The 22,478-nt window shown below is 48.5% G+C and overlaps 10 protein-coding genes across 10 annotated transcripts; 5 read left to right on the top strand and 5 right to left on the bottom strand.

The window, feature by feature from the left end:
* Window positions 1-359: 359 nt before the first annotated feature.
* On the top strand, window positions 360-1,999 carry FPRO_13753 (uncharacterized protein; the record flags this gene model as incomplete). The annotated part of the gene is made up of 3 exons (XM_031218703.1): window positions 360-828; window positions 883-1,181; window positions 1,241-1,999. The coding sequence occupies 3 exons, from the start codon at window positions 360-362 to the stop codon at window positions 1,997-1,999; spliced, it is 1,527 nt and encodes a 508-aa protein (XP_031084535.1).
* Window positions 2,000-3,059: 1,060 nt separating this feature from the next.
* FPRO_13752 (uncharacterized protein) lies at window positions 3,060-5,272 on the bottom strand (the record flags this gene model as incomplete). The annotated part of the gene is made up of 4 exons (XM_031218702.1): window positions 3,060-3,986; window positions 4,039-4,223; window positions 4,276-4,868; window positions 4,920-5,272. The coding sequence occupies 4 exons, from the start codon at window positions 5,270-5,272 to the stop codon at window positions 3,060-3,062; spliced, it is 2,058 nt and encodes a 685-aa protein (XP_031084534.1).
* A 791-nt stretch (window positions 5,273-6,063) lies between these two features.
* Window positions 6,064-7,236, bottom strand: FPRO_13751 (related to reductases; the record flags this gene model as incomplete). Its single annotated transcript, XM_031218701.1, has 5 exons — window positions 6,064-6,337; window positions 6,396-6,712; window positions 6,763-6,856; window positions 6,917-7,096; window positions 7,163-7,236. The coding sequence occupies 5 exons, from the start codon at window positions 7,234-7,236 to the stop codon at window positions 6,064-6,066; spliced, it is 939 nt and encodes a 312-aa protein (XP_031084533.1).
* Window positions 7,237-7,627: 391 nt separating this feature from the next.
* FPRO_13750 (uncharacterized protein) lies at window positions 7,628-8,957 on the bottom strand (the record flags this gene model as incomplete). The annotated part of the gene is made up of 5 exons (XM_031218700.1): window positions 7,628-7,749; window positions 7,801-8,280; window positions 8,329-8,718; window positions 8,768-8,801; window positions 8,862-8,957. 5 exons carry the CDS (start codon window positions 8,955-8,957, stop codon window positions 7,628-7,630), a joined length of 1,122 nt encoding a protein of 373 aa, XP_031084532.1.
* A 553-nt stretch (window positions 8,958-9,510) lies between these two features.
* FPRO_13749 (monooxygenase family protein) lies at window positions 9,511-11,791 on the top strand (the record flags this gene model as incomplete). Its single annotated transcript, XM_031218699.1, has 11 exons — window positions 9,511-9,641; window positions 9,698-9,741; window positions 9,794-9,988; window positions 10,041-10,130; window positions 10,180-10,326; window positions 10,380-10,738; window positions 10,794-10,830; window positions 10,877-11,006; window positions 11,072-11,120; window positions 11,186-11,287; window positions 11,348-11,791. 11 exons carry the CDS (start codon window positions 9,511-9,513, stop codon window positions 11,789-11,791), a joined length of 1,728 nt encoding a protein of 575 aa, XP_031084531.1.
* A 133-nt stretch (window positions 11,792-11,924) lies between these two features.
* Window positions 11,925-13,318, bottom strand: FPRO_13748 (uncharacterized protein; the record flags this gene model as incomplete). Its single annotated transcript, XM_031218698.1, has 3 exons — window positions 11,925-12,329; window positions 12,387-12,590; window positions 12,659-13,318. The coding sequence occupies 3 exons, from the start codon at window positions 13,316-13,318 to the stop codon at window positions 11,925-11,927; spliced, it is 1,269 nt and encodes a 422-aa protein (XP_031084530.1).
* A 985-nt stretch (window positions 13,319-14,303) lies between these two features.
* On the bottom strand, window positions 14,304-15,316 carry FPRO_13747 (uncharacterized protein; the record flags this gene model as incomplete). Its single annotated transcript, XM_031218697.1, has 2 exons — window positions 14,304-14,848; window positions 14,914-15,316. The coding sequence occupies 2 exons, from the start codon at window positions 15,314-15,316 to the stop codon at window positions 14,304-14,306; spliced, it is 948 nt and encodes a 315-aa protein (XP_031084529.1).
* Window positions 15,317-16,537: 1,221 nt separating this feature from the next.
* On the top strand, window positions 16,538-18,562 carry FPRO_13746 (uncharacterized protein; the record flags this gene model as incomplete). Its single annotated transcript, XM_031218696.1, has 1 exon — window positions 16,538-18,562. The coding sequence occupies one exon, from the start codon at window positions 16,538-16,540 to the stop codon at window positions 18,560-18,562; it is 2,025 nt and encodes a 674-aa protein (XP_031084528.1).
* Window positions 18,563-19,109: 547 nt separating this feature from the next.
* FPRO_13745 (uncharacterized protein) lies at window positions 19,110-20,355 on the top strand (the record flags this gene model as incomplete). The annotated part of the gene is made up of 2 exons (XM_031218695.1): window positions 19,110-19,199; window positions 19,279-20,355. 2 exons carry the CDS (start codon window positions 19,110-19,112, stop codon window positions 20,353-20,355), a joined length of 1,167 nt encoding a protein of 388 aa, XP_031084527.1.
* Window positions 20,356-21,006: 651 nt separating this feature from the next.
* Window positions 21,007-22,332, top strand: FPRO_13744 (uncharacterized protein; the record flags this gene model as incomplete). The annotated part of the gene is made up of 3 exons (XM_031218694.1): window positions 21,007-21,171; window positions 21,220-22,151; window positions 22,191-22,332. 3 exons carry the CDS (start codon window positions 21,007-21,009, stop codon window positions 22,330-22,332), a joined length of 1,239 nt encoding a protein of 412 aa, XP_031084526.1.
* Window positions 22,333-22,478: the final 146 nt, after the last annotated feature.

Here is a 22,478-nt window from a genome sequence, read left to right as displayed (position 1 = left end):
ATTCCCCAGAGCCAGTTGGTCGCGTAGTAAGAACCTCATCTACTCCCATGCCCAGACTAGATAGTCAACGTCGAGAATTACGATCTGATACTTGCTTTTGTAATGGTATAGTGCGACAGATGCCGTCTTCGAAAGGTAAGGTGCGCCCTGATAGATGCCTGTGGTGACTAACATTGAAGCGACGATAAGATTCGCTGCGATAGATTATTTCCGTGTTCGAACTGTCGAGCAGTCCAAAAGGCGTGCAGCTTGGTTGGATCAACACAAGGAATGCGACAGTCTAAACAAAGAGTTCTCATCTCCTCACAGTAGTAAGTCTCGCCCTCGGCTATCTGTTTACAAGGAAAAGGAGAGCTCAGATGAACAACAGCGAACAAAAGATAGATCGCATCGAGAATCGCCTCGAGGGTATCGAAAAGCTCTTGCGTAGGGCCTTTGATGAACAACCTATTACCATCAATGCCCCAAGACCTCCCGAATCGTTACCTACAGGCTCTTTCAATGCCTCCCAGGACTTCGCAGACAGCAGTAGAAATGGGCCAAGCTATACTGACTCAGAGATGGCTCTGGAGGGGAGTAGCTCCTTGAAAGCTGCTACGGTGTACGCGAGCGACTTCTTCCAGACTGTTCTCGGACAATCGCCAGCCGCTGATACAAGCACGCGTGTGAACGCTGCGTTGTCGTCGCTGAAGCAAATGATTGAGATTAACAGCTATCGGTCGATGGGGGATCGTATACCGAGTCGACGAGAGACCGAAAATGATGGAATAAGGGACCTGGCAATGCCACCTTTACAGTCCGTTCTAACGATTCTGCGAGAATTGAAAGGTACGTAATAGGACCAAGTCTTCTCCCTTCCCAGTATGGGCTAACCGAAGAAAGAAACAAAGCTAGCTACACTGACGGTAGTTAGCCTCTTCATCTCCGAAGACAGACTAATCGATTGTTGCCGAGAGATATACTTTGCAGTTGATAATTTCTCACTTCCAACGTTCTTGATAGCAAACGCCACCCTCCGTTACCTGTTTCAGGAGAAAGTTCAAGCGTCGCAGAATCCATTACTTCGCGAGGAGTATCGAAAACTGTCTCAACTATGTCAAGACAACCTCGAAACAGCGATGAATAAGTTCAGCGTCCTTGCACCACCCAGCCTGGAGAACGTAGAGGCTTTTCTTCTGGGGGTGAGTATTCCACCATGGCGTGTATACGTTAAGGAACATTTCTAAGATACTTCTCATAGGCCATCTATGCCATCGAGGTGTCGCAGCCAATGCTTGCTTGGCAGCTCGTGTCTGGCGCAGCAGGGACTTGTCAGACTCTTGGCTGGCATCAACTCGTTCCCAACAGTGACAGCACCACCGATCGAAAGATCTCTCTTTTTTGGTTGACTTACCTCCTCGATAAAGGCCTCTCCTTACGCCTCGGCAGACCAGCTGTCATACGCGATGATGAGATCACCCTACCAGAACGTCTGGACAAAGGAGATGTGCCCGGTGGGTGGAGAGACTTACTTACACAATGGATCCGTCATTCTCGACTTGTTGGTAGGGCCTATCAAGATCTGTACAGCCCCTCTGCGCTTCGAACGTCCACACAGGAACGTGGCGAGCGCGCAAGGAGCCTGATCGCAGCACTAAAACAAATCATGGATGACTCTTTGATGCCACTTGGACAGGCACATCTCATGGAACGCAACACTGTGGACTTTGGGTCAGCGCCTAATAGGATGATCAAGACGGTTCTGAAAGCGGATGAGGTATGGTACTGGACGACTCTAACGTTTATACGCAGGGCTGTTCCCCCAACTGAAAATGGGCATGGTGCTGTGAGCCCTGCGTGTTTAGAATCTGCTCGCATGGCTTTTGAAGCTCATGGGGAATGCATGAGGATGACTGACCCGAGCTCGGAGACAAAGGCTCTATATCTTCTATGGTACTGCTGCCCTTCCTTCTTCCCAAACTTCTCCTTTCAGAGCTCTAATCAGTGTCTCTGCGTGTAGGACGATTATATACACCCCCTTTGTGCCTCTCATTGTGGTTTTCTGTAATGTCATCGAGACTTCCAACCCAGAAGACATTCGCATACTAGGAGAGTTTTGCGAATCGTTAAAGCCACTTTGCGGCATATTCGAGGCCATTCAAGAGCTACACGATCTTTGTCAAGTTCTGTATAACCTAGCGATCTCATACGTCGAAGCGAAAACGCAAAGCCAAGGCGGTCTTGATAAAATGGTTGAAGATGGGTTTGACGTCCAATCGAAGGGCACGCAAGGAGCGGTGTCGTTTAGTAGCAGCTACTATGATGCTTTCTCTACGGGATCGAGCATGGCAGTGCCACAGCTGAATAGCCATGTCTCTCAGGTCAGAGACTGGATTTCGGGGAATATGCAGTGGATGGATATGTCACAAGAGGATTTCTCTGAGTTCTTGGCACAGTTGTCGTAGTATAAGTGCAATAAAAAATAGGACCCCCCGTTGTGTAATTCTTTCTGTCGATGGAGTGGTCAAAGGAAGTCGGACTTGGTACATGCCGTCAGTATTGTCCGGGGTGGGCAATCGGACATTGGGCAAATTTTCTTCTCGTCAGGCTATTCAAACTTCTGAACTTCAACATCATATTTTAACTTAGATATACATAACTCCAGCCAAATAAGGCAAACATGGGGTAGAAATTTGCATTATAACCTAAGGAGTGTATGGCGAGTGAACAGAAGATCTATTGACTGCTACAGCCAATAAAGGTCCATAAAGCAGCTAGAACTAGCCGCAAAGACCGATGATGCCAACTGCTAGGGTTAAAAAGTAATAAGCAACCGGTACCAAAATAAGCAAAAACATCTATCATAGAGATCTACGGAAAATTCCTCTCAAAGCTGTTTAAGCAGAGTCTCTGGAACCTATAACTAATTCTTGTAAAAGTAAACAAAGAGTATAGAAAGAAGGTATGAAGCTAATCGAATTTAGTAACAATAGGCATCGTGAAGAGTAAATAGCTGTCCAATCAACAAAGGATGTAAGAAGTACTGTTCTAGTTGAACCACGTGCACCTAAGAAAACCCTTCATCGACAGCAAATCTCCCGCTCCTCCCCGTTGCTGACACCGTTTGCAGGAACCAGCACACTCTTATTTACAGCCTGAGTGCTAGGGGGTACATCAAGAGCAGGATTGCGATCAAAGAAGTCGGCAGGTTTCAAAGCCACTGTGATAGCCTCAGCAGGCATGACCGGGTAATCCTCCACGCGCGGATTATGCGTGAGACCATAGGTAGCCCACACGACCAGATCCTCCCCACGCACGTTATCATTCCTCGCCGCGTAATCGGCCACACCATCCTTCTCAATCAAACTCTGGTTAGTCCATTTGCCTCCGGCCCAGAGATCATCGTCCTTATAGCGTGTCACCCAAAGATGATGCTCTGCAAAGCGAGCACGCTTGCGAACGAGGGAGGCTTGATCAGCCATGAGGAGCTGTGCTGGAGGAGCTATAACCTTGTAGCCGACTGGGTTCTTGGAGATGGGGTTCAGCTTCTTCTCGTTGACGATCTTGAAAACTCGAGCCTTCTGCGGGTCGGCATCCAAGGAACAACTCTTTTCAACAAAGGTCTTGTGCAGTTTCCAGGCATTGCCGTATGGATTTTCTTCTGACATGGGCAAACCGATGGAATCCTCCTGCACGAGCGTATTCTCGAGACCATCGATCATAGGGTCAATACGGAGACTGAAGAGATGCTGATGGTTGGCGGCTAGAACGCCGGGAGACACGACGTTGCCCCAGTGGCTAGTCTTGCCCTCATCGATTAGACTGGTGGCGAGGATTCCAGTAGCCCTGGTCTCAAACTCGATGGTGCCGTTTTGCCAGAAGTGCCATGAGAATGCATACTCGTAGTTCCCGACGGTGATGATGCTCTGGACTACGAGGGTGCGAGCTCGAGTAACAGCGGCGACATCGGTTCTGGCATTGGTATGTTTCCATCCAATACCAGCGTCCTGATTCAACAGTCAGTAAGAGAATTACTCTTCGCAATAAATGCAGCCATACCTGTTCGTGGAGACAGATCACGTTAGGGGCTTGGTATGGCTTTCCATCGGAAGCAGTAAGCAAGGCATCGAAGTAGCTGATGTGTCCCAAGCAATCACAACCGAGCTTCAGGTTGTTGGCTGTCAGGCCCGCACCAGCATCGCCTAGATCGAAAGCCTGTCGACGATGGTACGGATATCTGGGGTCTTTCCAACGGTGGTTAGTCAAATGACACTATCCTTTGGGGCCTTGTCTCACCTCCATATGGTACGGTCATCTCGCTCATGCTTAAGCGATAGAAAGTCTTTCGTCCATCATATCTCACATCGTGAATCGTCATGCCCTCTCGCCAATTGAATCCAATGCGGAATCGCCACTTCTGCCAAGAAATTGCGTTCCCATCTCGCACGCTGTAGCTGGGTCCTTCAGGTTGTTGAATTACAAGTGGCTTGAGATCGTCCCGAAGCTTGACGCTCAGAAGATCAGGGTGGTATTCGTTCTCAACGCAGTGAGAAAGAGGAGCATCAGGGGCCGTATGGGTGGCGGCTCCGTCCTCCTTGCCACCAGTGGGCAGAGAGTCGATCCGAATAAGTTTCAGATCGACCGAGTCAATGACGGGAGAGATGGGAAGCGGGTAAGAGTACATGTTACTCTCCAGGTGATTATGCGGGGCCCTAGCGTAGAGCATAGCCTGAACCAGTCTTGGAGTCTCCAATGAAGAGTCTTTGTCTGCTCCAAATGGCCAAGTGTCGCATTGGACTGTCACGTTGGGATCTAGACCCAACTTCTTGATAGCGTCCAAGATCTCTGGGTGAGATAGAATGGCATAATTGAACGCGATGACCTCGTCTCTGTAAACCAGTGTCAGTTACTTTCTCATCTACGTAGCGAGTGATACGAACCTGTCAAAGCCGGCATGATCACCAGGCTTAGATAATGTCGACTTGACCTCGGTCCCAGTGTCCAGACTGACGATGGTTTCGGTGAAGCCTGGCTTGCCAGGGAAGGTATAGAGCACCTGAGCACATCTAGGTACGAATGGCCGGGCAGTGAGAGGAACACCGTCACTCTCAGCATCCAGGTATGGAAGAAGCAAGGACTTGGGAGGTTCAGAAAGTGTGGTGTGCTTGAATCTGACGTCCTCCTTGCCTTCAAACTTCTCCTTGACGAGTGCTCTTACGATGTCTGCAGCTTTGAGCATCTCCTCCTCGCTCAGGGCGTGGAGGGGATGAGTGCGTTGGCCTTGAACTGTCATGATGTTTCCGTTATCCCTTTCGAAATGTTGTATCTTTGTGTCTTAAAATATCCAATGTCATCGGCCAGAGCGTCATTACCTTGTATTTATCTCATCCAAACCACAACATCTCGCATTCAACGTTTACTTCGAAACGTTATCCTTAGCACCTGTATCACCCGAGCAGCCCATGAGTAGCGCGAAGCAGCAGCTCGCGAGCTATCAACACCCGCGGGCACCGATTTGATAATACTTTCGATGAGTACGGCCCGCGGCGCAATTCATGTGTTACTCCTCACCATTTGCTGAAACCCGTTCACTGTGCGGCCCGCGGCGCGATACGCCGCGTCCGTTATCTGTGTTCACTAACCCCTCTTCCTTGTTGCGGTTAGTTTGACCTAGTAACGGCCCTGCTAGATTCGTGTGCCTGATACAATTTTCATGGTCATTTTGTGCCGAGGCACCGTCTCAGCTAGACGCAATGATTTGTCTGTAGATCTAATGCTATTTGTTTCTGTGAAGGGTTTTGCCGTTATGTCCCCTATTTGTGCGACATGCTCACTGTATCAGAAGTGAAGAAGCACCAGACTCCATAGTCATATTCCCATTCAAGAATGAATTGCATGCATGACTGTACCTCTCCAGTCAGAGGTCATTGATTAAAAGTGTTCCAAGAATTGTAATAAATAGCATTGCTGTTCAACAACTTGCAGTGCTACGACATTCTGTATGGATAAGACGCGTTGAAGCTAAAGAATAACGATCTGGTCCATCTATACTCCCAACATTTATCCGAACTAGCTCCTAGTGACTCAATTAATGAATCCCTTGATTCTCATTTCAATCTCCGTCCAGTGCCAGAGCTCCTCCGCCAACTTGGGATCCTGTGCAGTTGATGACGTCTTTCCAATGATACCTACAGGTTTCAAGTACTCTCCACTCATATCCTGATGGAAATCCGGGCCGGCGATGGCGAAGAGTGACGTATAAGCTGCAGTCTCAAGGGGGCTGTAGAGCCTTAAAAGCCGCATCACCGGGACAAGTACTTGCCATGCCCATGAACCGGTAGCGTTACGGCCTAGAGCACTTACGTATTTGATCAGACCATGGCATAAATCAGATTGTAGATAGATAGAAAACTTACGTGTCAATGGTACCTGGATGCAGACTCGCGGTCCAAATCTCTTCCTGCCTATCATTATCAGGCGACGGACCATATCTGCGATGTAACTCTTTGGCGTGTAAGATGTTGGCTAGCTTAGACATGCCGTATCGCGAAAATGCAGTACCCTTGGTTTGGTTTATGTCATCGAAATCGATTCCTGCCGAAGGGGAAACTAACAGATGGCCGTCGGAACTGACATTGACGACGCGGACAGTTCCAGGGCGAGTCAATCGCGCAGACTCGGTGAGGATGGGCAACAGACTGTAGGTCAAAAGCCAGTGAGAGAGGTAGTTTGTCTGAAGAGCGCGTTAGTTGCGATTATAGCCTTTCCCGAATTGTGACTGACCTGGAATTGAGCTTCGTAATTGTCCACAGATTCTTCATACGGCGTTGCCATTATACCCGCGTTGTTCACCAGGCCATGGAGCCTTGATTCTTTTCTATGCACGTCATCGTTAATCCAAGATCGCCAATTATCTTGTTATACTTGCCTTGCAAACTCGTCAGCCGCGGCTTTGACGGTCTTCAGGTTCATCATGTCCATCACTAAAACGGATATATCTGCTTGAGGATGCTGGCCTTTGATCTCGACGATTGCAGCGTTGGCTTTGGCCTCGGATCGTGCGCCCATGTACACTTTCGCCTTGTGGGCTGCCAGTTCCAACACAGTGTTAAAACCGCTGGTGCCATCGTTAGCAAATATTTACTACCAGCATAAGCATGCCGAAGGTCAGAAGTCAGCATACATTCCCGCATTGCCGCCGGTTACAATGTAAACTTGGCCTGACAGATCAGGAAGCGATTGTGGTGTAAAAGTCATTGTTGATTGTGGATGGACTTGCTAGACTGAGTCTGTGACCTGTGCCGGTATTGTGTTGTCGACTCTTTTTTAATATTCAGCCATGAGCCGCCTCGGGCCCGCGGATTCCACAATTCCCCATAGCTAGATAGTAGATACTGATAAGATTTCCACCCTAACATAACTTACGCAAGAATGCATAATTTTCACTTCGATAACTGGATGGAGTAACGTGATAGGGTCAACCATTATTACCATGGATCGAAAGTCAACGGAAGAAGTCATGGTGGTATCAAACGCTACTCCTAGTAATCTCAATTTTTCACTTTCAAATTCAGAGGTCACCCAGGGCTGTAACGTAAGAATTTAGGCTACCAACACACGTAAACATAACACAATATCATCTATTTAACTAGACGCGAACCAATATCTTGACCTGAGTGTCCTTACAGTTAATCAGGGTCTTAAACCCCTTTTCCTCAATTTCTTCCATGTTAATCAAACTAGTAATCATTGGCTCAGGCTTCAGATCACCTATCTTCGTCAGGAATCTGTCAATCCACTGTCATAATTAGAATGCCTTACCTCGCGCAAGAGCATCGATAACCTCCTGGAATACTGATGACGTATATGTTGCCGAGCCTTTAAAAGTCCTCTCATTCAGCATAAAATAGTTGGGGGATATGGTCACCTCGCTTGCCCAGATGGCAACATTCACAATAACGGCTCGGGGTCTGGACGCAGCAAGCGCAGTTTCTAGTGTGCTCTGCATGCCTGCGCAGTCAAAGACCACTTGGACGCCTTCTGCTGCGCAAAGCTTCTTGCACTCTTCGCCCACATTTGTCTGTGTAGGATCCAAGACTGTGGTGGCCCCGAACTTGGTCGCAAATTCTCGTCGTTTATCTGCCGTCTCAGTGACAATGATCTGGCTGGCACCTTTGCTCTTGAGAACTTGAAGAATAGCTAGGCCAATTGGGCCGGCGCCGAGGATGAGGGCCGTGTCACCAGGTTTAAAGTCGCTTTGCTGCACGGCGTTCCAGGCCACCGCCAAAGGTTCGACCAGGGCTTGTGCTGTTAGTCGCGTATCATCAGAGTTGGGAATGGAGATCATACCGGCAACCTGAAGGGGTATGTTATCAGGAATCTTAAAGACCGAATACCGTGGAACAGTTGTGTACGTGGCAAGTCCACCGCCAATTCCTATGACGATGTGAGCCGTCGTATCCTCGTGTATCTTCTTGCGAAATACCATACCACTCAACCCAATGAATCCAGAATTGGTGCAACAATTGACCAGACCTCTCTGGCATGAATTGCAAGTTCCGTCAAAGATGATTGGCTGGACGACTACCCTGTCGCCTGGCTTTAGGTCATCAACCTCGTCACCGACGTCTGAAACAACACCACTATACTCGTGGCCAATGATAACCGGGGCACTTTTGCCAGTCACAGGATGAGGTGTTGTGGGAATCAGGTAGGCTCCCTCAAGATATTCGTGAAGATCTATATCTCCATGTCAGTAATAAAACCGGCCAGGTGATTTGGTACCTACCTGTTCCGCAAATTCCAACAAATGCCGGTTTCAGCTGTGTTCTTAGTCAACATCGCGACAACGGTTGTTTTCGATCAGCAGGGAAACGACTAACCTGAACTTCTTTGGGACCAGGCTTTGGGACATTGACTTCCTCGATTCTTATATCGCCCTTGCCATGGAAAACAACTGCCTGCATGGTATCTGCCATGTTGTAATGTCTCTTCTCTATCAAACCAGAATTGTGAAACTGCTGTTTTCAGTAGCAAAATTGATCAAGATCACTCCAGTCTACAGTCAACATTAGGAACCTATTAACGTAGTATATGAATTTTCTGACAATAACCAGACGCCAATTGCCGAGTGAAGAGATCCAACCCCACTGTCTCCCCATGAGGTTCGAATGCGGGGTCCTAGCCATTCGGCTTCCCGTTCTCTCCGCAGGATTTGTCGCCCCGCGGCGCGACACAGCCGCGGACGACCGAGTGACCCTACCCGACAAGGTTTAGGTCTAGGATATTGCGTTGGTGGCCTCGGTCAGGCGACCTCACTCTGTCTCACTTCATGGTGCGGTGACGAAGCTGTGAGTCCCATGTCGTTATAGCATATTTTGATTGTGTACTGTAGCTAGCCTTACGCAAGACTGGGTACTCCAATATATAAGTATATATGGCAAAGGGGAAATCGAACCATCTCGATATCGAGCAATTGTTCTCTAACATTAAGTGAAAAAGGTTCCTTGCGATTCCTCTTATACGCTCAAGATGTCGGTCCAAGCACACTCAAAGCCTCGGAAGCTGAGGATTATTCACGTCGGCGCTGGGGCGTCAGGTCTTTTGACTGCTTACAAGGCCGAGCGTATGCTGCAAAATTACGAGCTTGTATGCTACGATAAGTGAGCTTAGCCGTCTTGACTTTATCTACATCCAAGTTCTCATTTGTTTTGTCCAGAAACCCAGTCATAGGCGGGACATGGTACGAAAATCGCTACCCAGGTATTGCGACAAGGATCCTCTGCATTAACGTTCGTGGAGGCTAATACTTTAGGATGTGCCTGTGACGTGCCGGCGCATATCTATACGTATTCGTTCGAGCCAAATACCGAATGGTCTTGCTACTATGCAAACTCTGCCCAGATTTATGACTATTTTCTCAGATTTGCAAAGAAGTATGATCTCGCGAAATATGTCCAGCTGCAGACCACAGTCATCAGCGCGGCTTGGGATGGTGATGAAGGGAAATGTAAGTTATACAACCATCTCGATGGATCATAAGGGCTAATACCTTCTGGCAGGGGTTGTTAAGTTAAGCCAGGATGGTAAGGAGAGAAGGGACTACTGCGATGTATTGATGAATGGATCGGGAGTGGTTAACAAAGCCAAGTGTGAGTACATTACACGAAATCTCTGCAGATCTCTCTCACATTCTCATAGGGCCTGATGTTCCTGGTACATCCTCCTACAATGGCACCATAGCTCACAGCGCGACCTGGGACCCAAAGATCAGTTGGGAAGGCAAACGGGTTGCACTCATCGGAACCGGCTCTAGCTCTGTACAGATGCTGCCACAGCTCGCCAAAGGTCAGTTCAATAGAACAATGGATCTGCTCACTACTAAAACGGACCTGACTTAGGTTCAAAAAGCCTTCACGCGTTCGCAAGGAACTCGATATGGATCGTCCCTTCACTGGGCACAGACCTCAGCAAGGCTAATGAGGAGGGCAACAGTCCTGCCGAACAACCAGGCACGCAAGTTTATTCTGAAAAGGACAAGGAGGAGTTTCGCAGAGACCCTGGGGCACATCTACAGTACCGGAAAGGTCTTGAGGCAACCTTAACACGCAATTTTCCGTTCTTTCTTAGGGATTCACCGATGAGCCAGTGGGCTACTGCTGCTATCAAGCAGGATATGCTCAAGAAGCTTGAGAGTGCTGATGAGGAGTTGAAACAAAAGCTTATTCCATCTTGGCCGCCAGGATGTCGACGAATAACGGTAGGTTGATCCATATTCTTCTTTAAACGTTCCGTTAACCACTGCACCTTTACAGCCTGGCAACGACTATCTAGAGAGCTTGGTCCAAGGCCGTAGGTTATACTGCTCTAATGTGCTTGAGATGCTGACATCCGCCAGATGTCAAGGTTGTTTTCGAAGGCGTTTCAAGATTCACTCCCACAGGCCTTGTCACGAGCGAAGGCAAGGAGTTCGATTTCGATCTTATTGCCTGCGCTACAGGGTTTGACATCTCGTATATTCCGCATTTGTAAGTACTTTCGATTCAAGGCACCATTTGTTATTACAAGAACGTCACTAATTTAGCCGTCGTAGCAAAATCACCGGTATTGATGGTGTAACGATGAAGGATGAATGGTCAGAGGTATGTAAAGCGCGACACGTTTCATCTCACGAAATAAATGTAATTAACTTATTTTCTGTCACCAGAATCCAAACATTTATCTTGGTATCACTGGGCCCAAGTTTCCCAACTATTTTGTCATCAATGGACCAACGGGCAACTGGGGCCAAGGATGTGTACTTCCTTCGGTGAGTCAGGGCCCTAAATTCTACTATTAAATCACAAAACTAATTAACCTTCAACTTTAGCACGAAGTTCAAATTGAGTATGCTATGCAATGCTGCATCAAGATGCAGAACGAGGGCATCAAAGCCATGGAGGTCAAGCAACTTCCCACTACGCAGTGGAACGAGCATCTCGACAACTGGCACACCAAGTACTCAGTTTGGGCTGGCAACTGCCGTTCTTGGTACAAGGCGAATAGGTCAGACGGACGGGTGTATATATGGCCTGGAAGCATGCTTCATCTGCTCAAGACTATGAAGACGCCTAGGTTCGAGGACTTCAACATTACCTACCGAAACGACAACATGTGGAGTTTTTTGGGCAACGGTCGTACTCAGATTGAAGAGCTGGCTGAAGAGGGGGTTGATGTTGATCTTGCACCGTTTATTCGGGATCAAGATGTTCCCTGGACGATTGATGATCCTTCTTCTCTAGCAGCAGTTGCAAGCCGTGAGCATAAGCTTTGAGCATCTTGGTTCAATCATCGCCGATCAATGACTGGGCATAGATACTTTGTGTGCGAAATTTGAGGTGCAGGACGATGCGAAACTGATTTAGTATTAGAAGTCTTAGAAGTCACCTAGAGCTGAGGATCCAAAATCAAGCTTTATCCAACTCGATCGAGGCAATCTTTATCGCTTCTTCGATATCGTAATCCCAGATCGTAGGTAGCGTCTCCTCCAGCTCCTTGTATATCTTATCAAAATCACTATCAATCTCAGTTTGGCGTTCGAATAGTTGACCCGCTCGTCTAGACTTTTGAACGACCCATTGGGCTCTTTCTCGTCGACTTCTATCAAATGCAGAGAACGCAGCCTCGATATCGGCACCTCCTTGGACCGTGTCATGCGCCAGTATGCACGCCAACACAGCAGAGTCTTCAATACATAAGCCTGCTCCCGCTCCATGATGTGGCGATGAAGCATGTGCTGCGTCTCCGATGATACATACTCGACCTGTTGCAAAGGTCGGAACTGGATTCTCACCTAGATCGACGATGGCCCACTGTCCGAGATTAGTAAACACGTCGGTGATCTAGCCACACATTAGATTGGCACTCACGCGGTCAAGCTTATCAGTATTATCGAGAATCCTTAGCACGGATGGTCGGAAACCTTCGAAATCCCGGAGAAGATCCTCTTTGGTGGCCGGAAGAACCAGCTGAGATTCACTTGGCCAGTCGTCGGAGCTTGAACAATATGCCACCACATTCAAGATCGCCCCGTGCGCAACAGGATAGCTCAACAGATGCTTGTCCTTCCCCAACTGTCCGTTTCAGAAGTTATATCAGACTGCATCCCATGATCAGAGGTGACATGTCAAGGAGAACTTACCCACATCGTGGCATTAAGAGCTCTCTCCTCCCCCAACACCTCAACTGCTTGTGGCATGGGGATCATTCCTCTGTAAGCATATTTGTGCGTGTATGAACACTTTGACGACGGATGATCTGCTCCAACGAGAATTTCGCGAACTTTGGACTTGATGCCATCGCAGCCAACAACAGCATCAGCTTCCTCAATTGTGCCATCCTGAAAGGTAAGTAGGATTCCGCCACTCCTATTTTCCTCCACTGTCTGAAGTTGTTTGTTAAACTGCACCAAGTCGCTGGGTAAGAGCTTTATGAGTTCATTTACGAAGGCGCCCCGGTGACAACCCTGTAGCCCGGTACGATTCTCGATATGGAACAGAGGGGAGTCGGTAGTCGCCCCGTCCATGCCGTCAAGAAACTCAAACAAGAAGCTTTTCTTGGACTCCCAGGTGTTACCGTTGGCGACATTTTTAAACGCTTCATGTACGCTTGGATCACAAGCAGCCATGGCGTCTTGTGCATTGGGGCTTATTCCTAGGCCGGCACCGATGTCGCTGAAGGCATGCGCTTTCTCGTAGATTATGCAGGGAATGTTTCTTCTGAGAAGTGAGATTGCAAGGACAATTCCTGCAATACCGCCACCAATGATGGTGATCTGGAAATCTTTCTGCTCCTGGGCCATGATTAAAGATAGAAATGAATATAATGTTTGGTTCAGGAAACGCATCCCCGTGAGAGTCTGAATGTTTTGGTCTTTATACTACGCCATGCCAGCATGTGCCGAGACAGGCAGTTGTTTGCGGATACGGTTCTGGCCAAGTATGAACCCTCTTGTGACTTGCCAGAACCATTCTTCATCTAAATTTGGCGTTACATTTGACTTCTATGTTTCAGATGCTATTTGTGAGCTACCGCCTTGCCGTGACTTCCGAGTTTAGCGGGCGCAAACCCGTCACGGTAGATATCCTGCATGGAATACATCCCCGGAAGGGAATTCCGTCAAATTCCGATGAGTATAAGCTTAGGCAGAAGCATGGTCATATCTTTATCATCTAAGTTAGGAGCCTAAGGCTTAACCTTATCGCAAATAATTATCCAAGGACATTGGCAAATAGAGCCATTGAAGGTTACGGACCCCGCTTCTTGCCCTCGCCGCTTTGACCCGGAGCACCAACGGACTCCGAGTTGGTTACAGCGGCCCCATAGTGTAGATTGCTGCAGATCACTCTTTGATGCCATCCGGGTGGAAATTTGACTGTGTGATGTCATTCGAGTTCGAAGTCCTGCATACATAACAACAACCACTTCTTACCTTGGCATTTCGCAACCACTTAAACATATCGCAGAGCAAGGCTCCAGTCCAGTGTATGTTGCTACCGAACTCCCTTAATTCCGAAACTCTACATCTTTATGGCAAACGTTTCAAAAGTTATCAGTAGGACATGATTCGGACAGCAGACAGGCATAGATCTTTTGTTCGGCCCCACGGGTTTTCTAGAGCTGGTGGTGGGTGATGCGGAAGTGGCCCGGCCCATAAACTCCGATTTCTGTGGACACGGCTCTCACCCAACAAACTTAGAGGATTCAGATTATCAAGATGATCCATAGCATTTTGCAGCGGCCCGGAAGAGCAAAGATAAAGAGCTTTAGACGTCACCGAACCTAGTTTAACTGTAAAGATAGGAATTCAGGACCTTTACTCCTTCTTCCCACTCGCCCGATTGAATCAGCTTTATCTCGCTCCAAAAACCATGCTCTGCCCCTTCAAGCTCCGTGTATCTCAACTTGGCCTTGGGATTGAGCTCTCTTAGCTTCGCAGCAAACTTCCTACTTCCCTCGATGGGGACTTCACTATCATTGTTTCCATGATGTAACCAAATGAAAGGAAGTTCCAGCGCCAACTGCGGGTTATCCTCCAGATATTCTATCGGAAACAGGCTCCGTTGGTCACCGAAGAAGCTGGTGTATGTACCGTGCTGCACCATTGCGATTGGGAGATTAGAGATTGCTCTGGCTGATGGCTGAGGCCCATCGGGAAGCTGCTTGAGATGCTGAGACACGATTTCGTAATTGATTTGTGGATATTGGCCCATTCGCTTCGGGTAGGCTTTAGAGAAATGGTCGCTTCGCATATCGATCATTGGGTAACTGGCGATAACAGCTCGAAACGCAGTCGGATGTCGCAAGGCTAGCTGAATTGCCAGATAGCCGCCTGGAATTATATCATTGTCAGCATTGTATTTCGTGCTTCGATAAAGAGGATCAACTCGCCAGCACTCTCCCCAGCCAGCAGAACCCTCCCCAGGTCTGCGCGGCTCTTCCCAGTCGTCATCTTTCCAATGGCCTCATTCAAGCTGCTCTGAACCCAAGACCAGACACTTTCGATATCTTCAAGTATCTCAATCCCGTTACTCTCCGGGATCAATCTGTAGTCACAAGACACCAGAATTGCGTTGTTCTCTAGAGCATATTCAAGGATTCTGGGGGGCGTAAGTTGAAGGTTGTCACGGCTGCCATAAACGAGAAAGCCGCCATGAAATCGAATAAGGACTGGACGTTCACCTGGAGGTAGAGTCTTGGGAACAAATAGATCAAGAAGAATCGGTTGCCCCTCAATCTCCTTGTAAGTAAAGGTGGCGACGTTGAACTCGTCAATAGGTAAGACGGGATCGGGTGCCATTATGACTGCTTCTGTTCCAAGTTGATGATAGTCATATAGCGATCAAACCCGTTTCTTCAATGTGAGCATTTCATCATGTTATAATCATTTGGGCCTGCTTAGGTGGCCAAGAAGGAACAGTGATCACGTCGTTTTAATTTTGCTATGGCGGGCCGCGGGCCGCGACATCTGCTTATAGGAGAAATTGCCGGTTCAGACTGCAAATAACGTCTGTAGATTGTAGATCATTAATGAATTACTTGGCGCAATGATGTCAAAAGGTGACAAGTCCCGGGTAGCTCACTCCGCATTCCGGGTGCCCGCGGCGTCCGTGGGTCCGAGGACGGATGCAATTATTTTTTCAGCCGTCAAGTCTTTCTGAGTCCGACAGTGTCGCCTTCAAGTCGAACTTGATCAAAGTCTGTAAGTGTCGTGAGACCAAAGACAGCTTTAACTAGAACAGCCCCAACGGCGGTGCCATCGTGACATGAAATAACGGGAGAATATGTTCGGTAGAAGAAGGGTATGATTGGCCCGGAACGAGTCGAGACCTAGTTATCCCCTGCTTGCTTGTAAGGTTCAATAGCGATAATGCAAGGGGTAGAGCCAGATTGGGGTTAGGTCAGATCGTGCAGGGTAGATTCGCGTCCGGTCGCCAATAATGACTCCATCACGGTGAGAACTACTGCATTTTCGGTTAGGGAGGGCTGAACACAACTCAGGTCCGATCCTCAAACACGCCATTTTTGCCCATGATTCACCCTGTGGGCGGCCGCCAACACATGAGTGGGCCATCGTGCATTGAAACTATTGAGACTATTGAGACAGCGGTGCGACGAGCTATTGAATAACCTACGAGGCTATCGACTATCTCATCTTAGCTCACGCGAGGTCCAGTTGTCCGTGGGCTAAATATCCCGTCTAGCCTGAAATGCATATCTAGTGGCTTGCAGCTAATCTATTAGGGGCTAGCTAGCCAGAGCAACAGGTTAAAAGTAGATCTAGACCACCATTCAGCTGGTGCAACTTTCTGCCTTATCCAGAAAGAGATTGTAATTCAAAAATTATCAGCGGTCAACCAACAGCGTCTGATCGCGCCGCATCGGAGAGTAAATATAGATAACTCCTGACTCCGTAGACCGCGCAAACTTCATTCTGCACTCCTGGCCTCTAGAGCTTTGAATATCTCTTTCGTTGCTGGTACCAATTGCCTTCTGTCATTCGTTTATGAAATCGCCTACAATGAGGGCCTCGGAATTTCGTTGGACCCTAGGGGCCCTGCTCCCCATTCTCTCAACCTCGTTTGTAAAAGCAGACGCGCCGACATCTTGTAGTGAGATGGGCAGTACCTACGAAGCTTCCGTTTATGCGTTCAATGTTAATTGCGACACCATCGGTGGCAATCCAGCTACTTATGCTTATTACTCTCTCGGGGATACCTTCGCATCGTGCATACAGAGATGTGACCTCGACGATGTTTGCATTGCTGTAAACTATCAACATTTTACCGGCGATTGTGATTTAGTTGCCGCATTTACTCAGGAACAGCCTTCATCTGACTACGATCTTGCTGTGAAAGCATATGAGATACCAACATCGCCTACAACAACGACATCATTGACAACAGATGCGGTGACTACATCAGATGTGGCGACTACGTCAGACGCGGTGACTACCTCAGACGCTGTGTCTACCTCAGATGCAGTGACTACCTCAGATGCAGTGTCTACCTCAGATGCAGTGACTACCTCAGATGCAGTGTCTACCTCAGATGCAGTGACTACATCAGATGTGGCGACTACGTCAGACGCGGTGACTACGTCAGACGCGGTGACTACCTCAGATGCAGTGACTACATCAGATGTGGCGACTACATCAGACTCTACAACCGTACTGTCAACAGCGTCAACAACAGATGCAATGTCCTCAGATTTTACATCCCTGCCGTCGATTGCATCAACCACTGATGCGATTTCTACATCAGACTCTACGACCCTACTGGAAACGGCGTCGACATCAGACCTGCTGTCTACATCAGACTCTGCATCAACATCCGATCCTTTGTCTACCTCATTAGACTCTACAACCCTATTGTCTACATCAAGCTTCACTTCGTCACCATCAACAGAGACATCTACATCTGAATCAACTGTGATACTCACAACATCAGGCTCATTTGTATCTTCATCTATGCCTGTGTCCGACTCCACTACGGTGGAGGACGTGACCTCTTCGTCTATGACATCTTCTGTCTCGACACTTCTTACTCTTTCCACCTCAGCATCTTCAGCATCCTCGGCATCTCTATCCTCCACGCTGTCTTCCTCTTCTTCAGTCGTTACTTTGCCCACATCAACTGGACACTCTACCACAAGCAACAGTAACGCGGCCGTTACCTCCGATGATTCTACTACTAAGACATCTGAGAGTGCTGTGCTCACCGATATCGCCACTGCTACAACTATCAACACAGCTTGCACCACTCTCACTACACTTACAGACACAGTAACGAGTGTCACATATGTCACTGTTGATACCAGCTTATCTGTGGTTACTACTTGTGTCCCAGTCACTCTGGTATACAGTCCCTGTGGCTGTGAGCACGAGACCTACACAACCGTCGATATGACAACTGTTACCTCTCCCTGTAGTACTGATGCATCCTATACGAAGGATACCATCACCCTCACAGTCCCCAAGGCTTGTGAGACAATGACCAGTGCTGGACAGTCTGCAGTCCAATATCCTTCTGGCTGGATATGGTCTCAGACATATTCCGGCCATGGTAGTTATTACCTAGCGCAGCCAACAAGGGTGCCACAAACCGACTCTGGGTCAGACAGTACCCAGCCATCTAAGGTTGTTCCAGTAGTCAGACCCGAAACGATTTCAGAAGAAGGCAAGGCTTCAGTGAAGGCCACTGATCGACCACAAAAGGCGACTGGAGAGCCGTCATCTCAATCCGGATCTGACAGCTATGACCACCCCGAGGCCTCGGCATCCAAACCCACAACTGCTCCTCATTATGAACAGGTCCCAGCCAAGGAATCCAACAGCCTGGAGGCTCCTTCATCATGGACAACTCATCTCAGCAACCACGACGCCTCAGCTTCGGCGAGCAAGACAGGATCAACTGGCGAGACAGCTCAAAGCAATGTGCCGTCACAGTCTGGCGGAGAAGGATCCACGCCTATGACCGTTTCAGGAGGTAGCCGACCTCGTTGCGTGGCTTGGGCTGTCGTTGGCTTGGCCCTTATGCTTTACTAAGAGTGTCACAAACTGGGGCAACGATGCAAGATTTAGTATTGCGACCACAGCACGAGACTGTTGCTTTTAACGCAGCGTTGGTTACATATGCAATTGATCGAGGATATCCTGCCTCCCTGGCAGGTTGATATCCCAAGTATATTATTTTGTTTCTCAAAAATACTTAGTAGTACTACTATCAGCAGTATTTAGAATTATCAGTTTATTAATTCACTTTTTATCTTTATTCTTTCCCAAAATTCATCAATGAAAATACTAGAATTGCCTGTTCAATATCACTCTATGCCATAGTGTCAAGCAAGGATACGAGCTAACAAGTGCCGGGTATCTGGCGCCGCAATTCGGGCGCCGCGGCGTCCGCGGGCCTGCTTCCATTACTTACCCTGCGTTTGATCTTCGCGAATCTCGAGATAAGAAGATGGATGATTGACTTCTCGGTTGCTTGATGTATATAACGTGACATCGAAGTACATCACTTATAACAGAAACTTCGTGTCTTAAAAAGTCTACCTTCTGCAATTACATACGTCGTTTCCAACCTCTTGCAATGGCTGACTTGTACTTTTGGTATTCTGCGTTGCTGACCGCGCTAACCGTGACTCTTGTATGGTGGAGGAACAAGAAACAATATGACCCAGTGCGTTTCTTTAGGTGAAGTGACCTCCGTGATCACAGAGGAACATGCTAGTAGCAAAACGCTGATATCATGACATCAGAAACCCTATTCTCCGCAAGACAGCCAGCACCACCATCAAGAGTTGCCGAGCGATTACAACGACATCGAGCCCCTGGAAGACTTTGACTTGGACAACGCCGAGCCAGTGCAGACACGGCCATGGAAGCCCAAGTATCACCTCACCATGGGCCTTGAGAAATGCACATTTTCAGACATTCTACCGATCGACAAAACTTTGGAGGAGAGACTTGCCCTGCGACGTAAGATTGTCACTGAGCATTCCGACATGGTCATTGCTTCTGACCCCTGTTCGGAGGCTGCCGTCAAGGAGTTTTACATCTGGATGGTAAGGACATACCTACCGCGAAGGTATCCATCTCTCTACCATTCCAAAGGCGACACTCTCCTCGGTCCAGCATCAACCAAGCTTCCCCTGGACCCGCCGAACGATGTCAAGGCAGTTGTCAGGCTCCTTGCTGAGAACATGGATACAGAACTGTTCTTTCTCCAACGGCAAGGCGACAGTTACGTTGCAAGAGCACTCATTGATTGCTATCCTTTCTCATTCAACCCTTCCCTCAAGTTGAACAAAACCCTCGCAGAGATCCATGGCCCTGTCCCTGGTTACAAAGAAAAGCTTGAGAGGCCAATGAACCGCTACTTCACCTCCCTGCCAAAGGGCAAAGCCGTGAAGCGGCACAACTGGAACATATCCATTGGCCGCGATCTCTTCGCACCGAGAGAGAATCCTTTGACAGTTCTCCCCTTGCGGCTGATGGATCGGATCAAGACAGTTCTTGATTGGCTTGGTATTGAGGTGTTGACGATGAAGGGAGCCGATCTGGACCCTGAGGAAATGAACGTGCGATGTGAGAGGCAGACGCTTCATAGGTTGATGGAAAATGATAACACGTTGGTGTTTGCTTTTAAGACATATCAATATCCTCTCAGGCAGATTCGAGACGAGGGAGGAGGACCGGCATTGGCTGAAGCGATAAGTGGGATCAATCGTGGCAGCGTGCCTCAAGTGGCGTGGTATAAGGCGTCGGTGTATTGGGAACAAGCTGTTGTAGAGTATCTTCTTGGCGGAAGTTCTGAGCAACCTGGAAATTTGTAAATAAAATTGAAGATTCTGCCCAGCCTAAGGTCAATGAGAATCTGAAATCGTCGCGTATCAATCGTGTTCAAAGGACACTCTGCGCTATAACTTTCATGTCTTGAACAGTAGTGAATCTTACGTAGCTCCAGCTCAGAACATTGCTCGAGGCTCTCGCAACAGGGTGTTCATACCTGCAGCAGTGCCGCGTCGGTGTACGCGCCGTGTTCATGATTGTGTTGACACTCATGCTCGACTGCCATGCTGAACCTGACGTTTACCACTGCCAGCACGCTCGAAAACGCGATGTGTGGCTCTGCCACTGCCCATGGTCAATGTGCAGTGCCAAACAGGACAACAGGAGCTGCCAGTGGTTCAGCGTCAATACTGAAAACGTCCCAATAAAACCCCGACCTGCTCGCTCTCTTTCCTTCTCTTTCCTCTTCCTCCTTCCAACTGATCTTCGATCTTCACTTTCTTCATCCAACTTCTTCACAACTTCCATCCATTCTTCCCTTCTTCATCAACATCAACCAACATTAACCTTCGTCTTCACCAACTCACCATCGGCCATCAATCATACCAACAGTTGTTGTCAACAGAGACAGACTCACACGCAACCACAATCACCTACCAAAAACAACAACAACGACACCTCATCAACAACTCAACATGGCGTTCCTTGAGTTGACCGCTCCCCGCTCTCCCACTCCGGAGCCGGCCTCAACCATTTCCTCTGAGGACAACAAACTTGTTGCCCTTACCCCTCCTTCTCATGCCTTCGCAGAGACTACCAACACTACCTCTGCTGAGGTTAGTGTTGACAACACCGACAAGGTAAGCCTACAATCTCCAATCAAGGATCATGAGCTAAAGGAACCCAAGGCCTTCGATCAGATGATCGCCCACATCAACGCGATGCGAGCCAAGGTTCAGGCCCTTGAGTCAGAGAACACCGAGCTCAAGGCTCAAGTCGAGTATGAGAAGTCTTTCAAGGAGCACTTCTCCAAGAACCTTGACGAGGCCAACAACAACTTGCACTCTGCTGAACGTGAGGCGGCTATCAAGTTCCAAACTCTAGAGTCGGAGAATACCGAGCTGAAGGCTCAAGTCGAGCACGAGAAGTCCTCCAAGGAGCAATTTTCCAACAACCTTGAGACAGCCAACCGCAACTGGCGCTTGGCTGAGTCTAAATCCGCTGCCAAGGTTCAGGCTCTCGAGTCAGAGAACAATGAGATCAAGGCTCAAGTTGAGAACGAGAAGTCATTCAAGGAGCACTACTCCCGAAGCCTTGACGAAGCCAACCGCAACTGGCACTCTGCAGAATTTGAGGCTGCTGCCAAGGAAGCCGAGCTTGGTCGTGTTCGCGAGCGTCTGAGCCTTGTCGAAGCTCAAGTCACTGAGCAGGCGGAGCTTCATGCCGTCAAGGAACAGAACACCGAACTTCAGGCTCGTTACCGCTACCAGTTCTATCTGACTACACATCACCATGTCCAGACACTCAAGCATATGATGCACGACTGGAAGGCTCAGGTGTTACAGAAGATTGATGAAGAGTATGAGAAGAACAAGGAGAAGGAAAACGACTCCGCTGCTGGAGTCAATGCCGAGTACGAACGACTCAAGGCTCTGGTAGAAGGTCATGACTACATCATCACCAACATCAAGAAGGGCAACGAAAAGTTTGCCACTCTGATTAAGGATCTACGAGAGAGCGAGAATCCTACTCTCACTTCCGACCTTACTGCGGATCGCTTTGAAGCTTTCTTGAGCGAACGCGAGAAGATGGTCGCTCAGCTTGAGCAGGAGAAAGAGGAGTTTGTCGAGATGGTCAACGAGAACTAGGAGTTTGACAGCCAGAAGACAGACGACATCACTGACGACGCGATTGAGATTCCCACCGAGACCAAGGAGCCGACCAAGGCTGAACGAAAGAAGGCAAAGAAGGCTGCTAAGAAGGCGGCGAAGAAGGCTAAGAAGGCCAGTGAGAAGAAGTAAGGAGAGTGTACGTGGGGACTCAACGTGAAATTGTTGGCATGATGGTGGAATGGATTTGAGGAGAGGAAAGGCCGAGTACGAGGCGATACGAAAGTGATGCGGAAGGAAATCATTGTGCCGATGCTTTGATCATGGATAGGTTAGGA

The sequence above is a fragment of the Fusarium proliferatum genome (assembly GCF_900067095.1).
Source record: "Fusarium proliferatum ET1 genome assembly, contig: FPRO_scaffold008, whole genome shotgun sequence".
Classification (NCBI taxonomy): Eukaryota; Fungi; Ascomycota; class Sordariomycetes; order Hypocreales; family Nectriaceae; genus Fusarium; species Fusarium proliferatum.
This window is presented reverse-complemented; position numbering and strand designations above follow the sequence as displayed.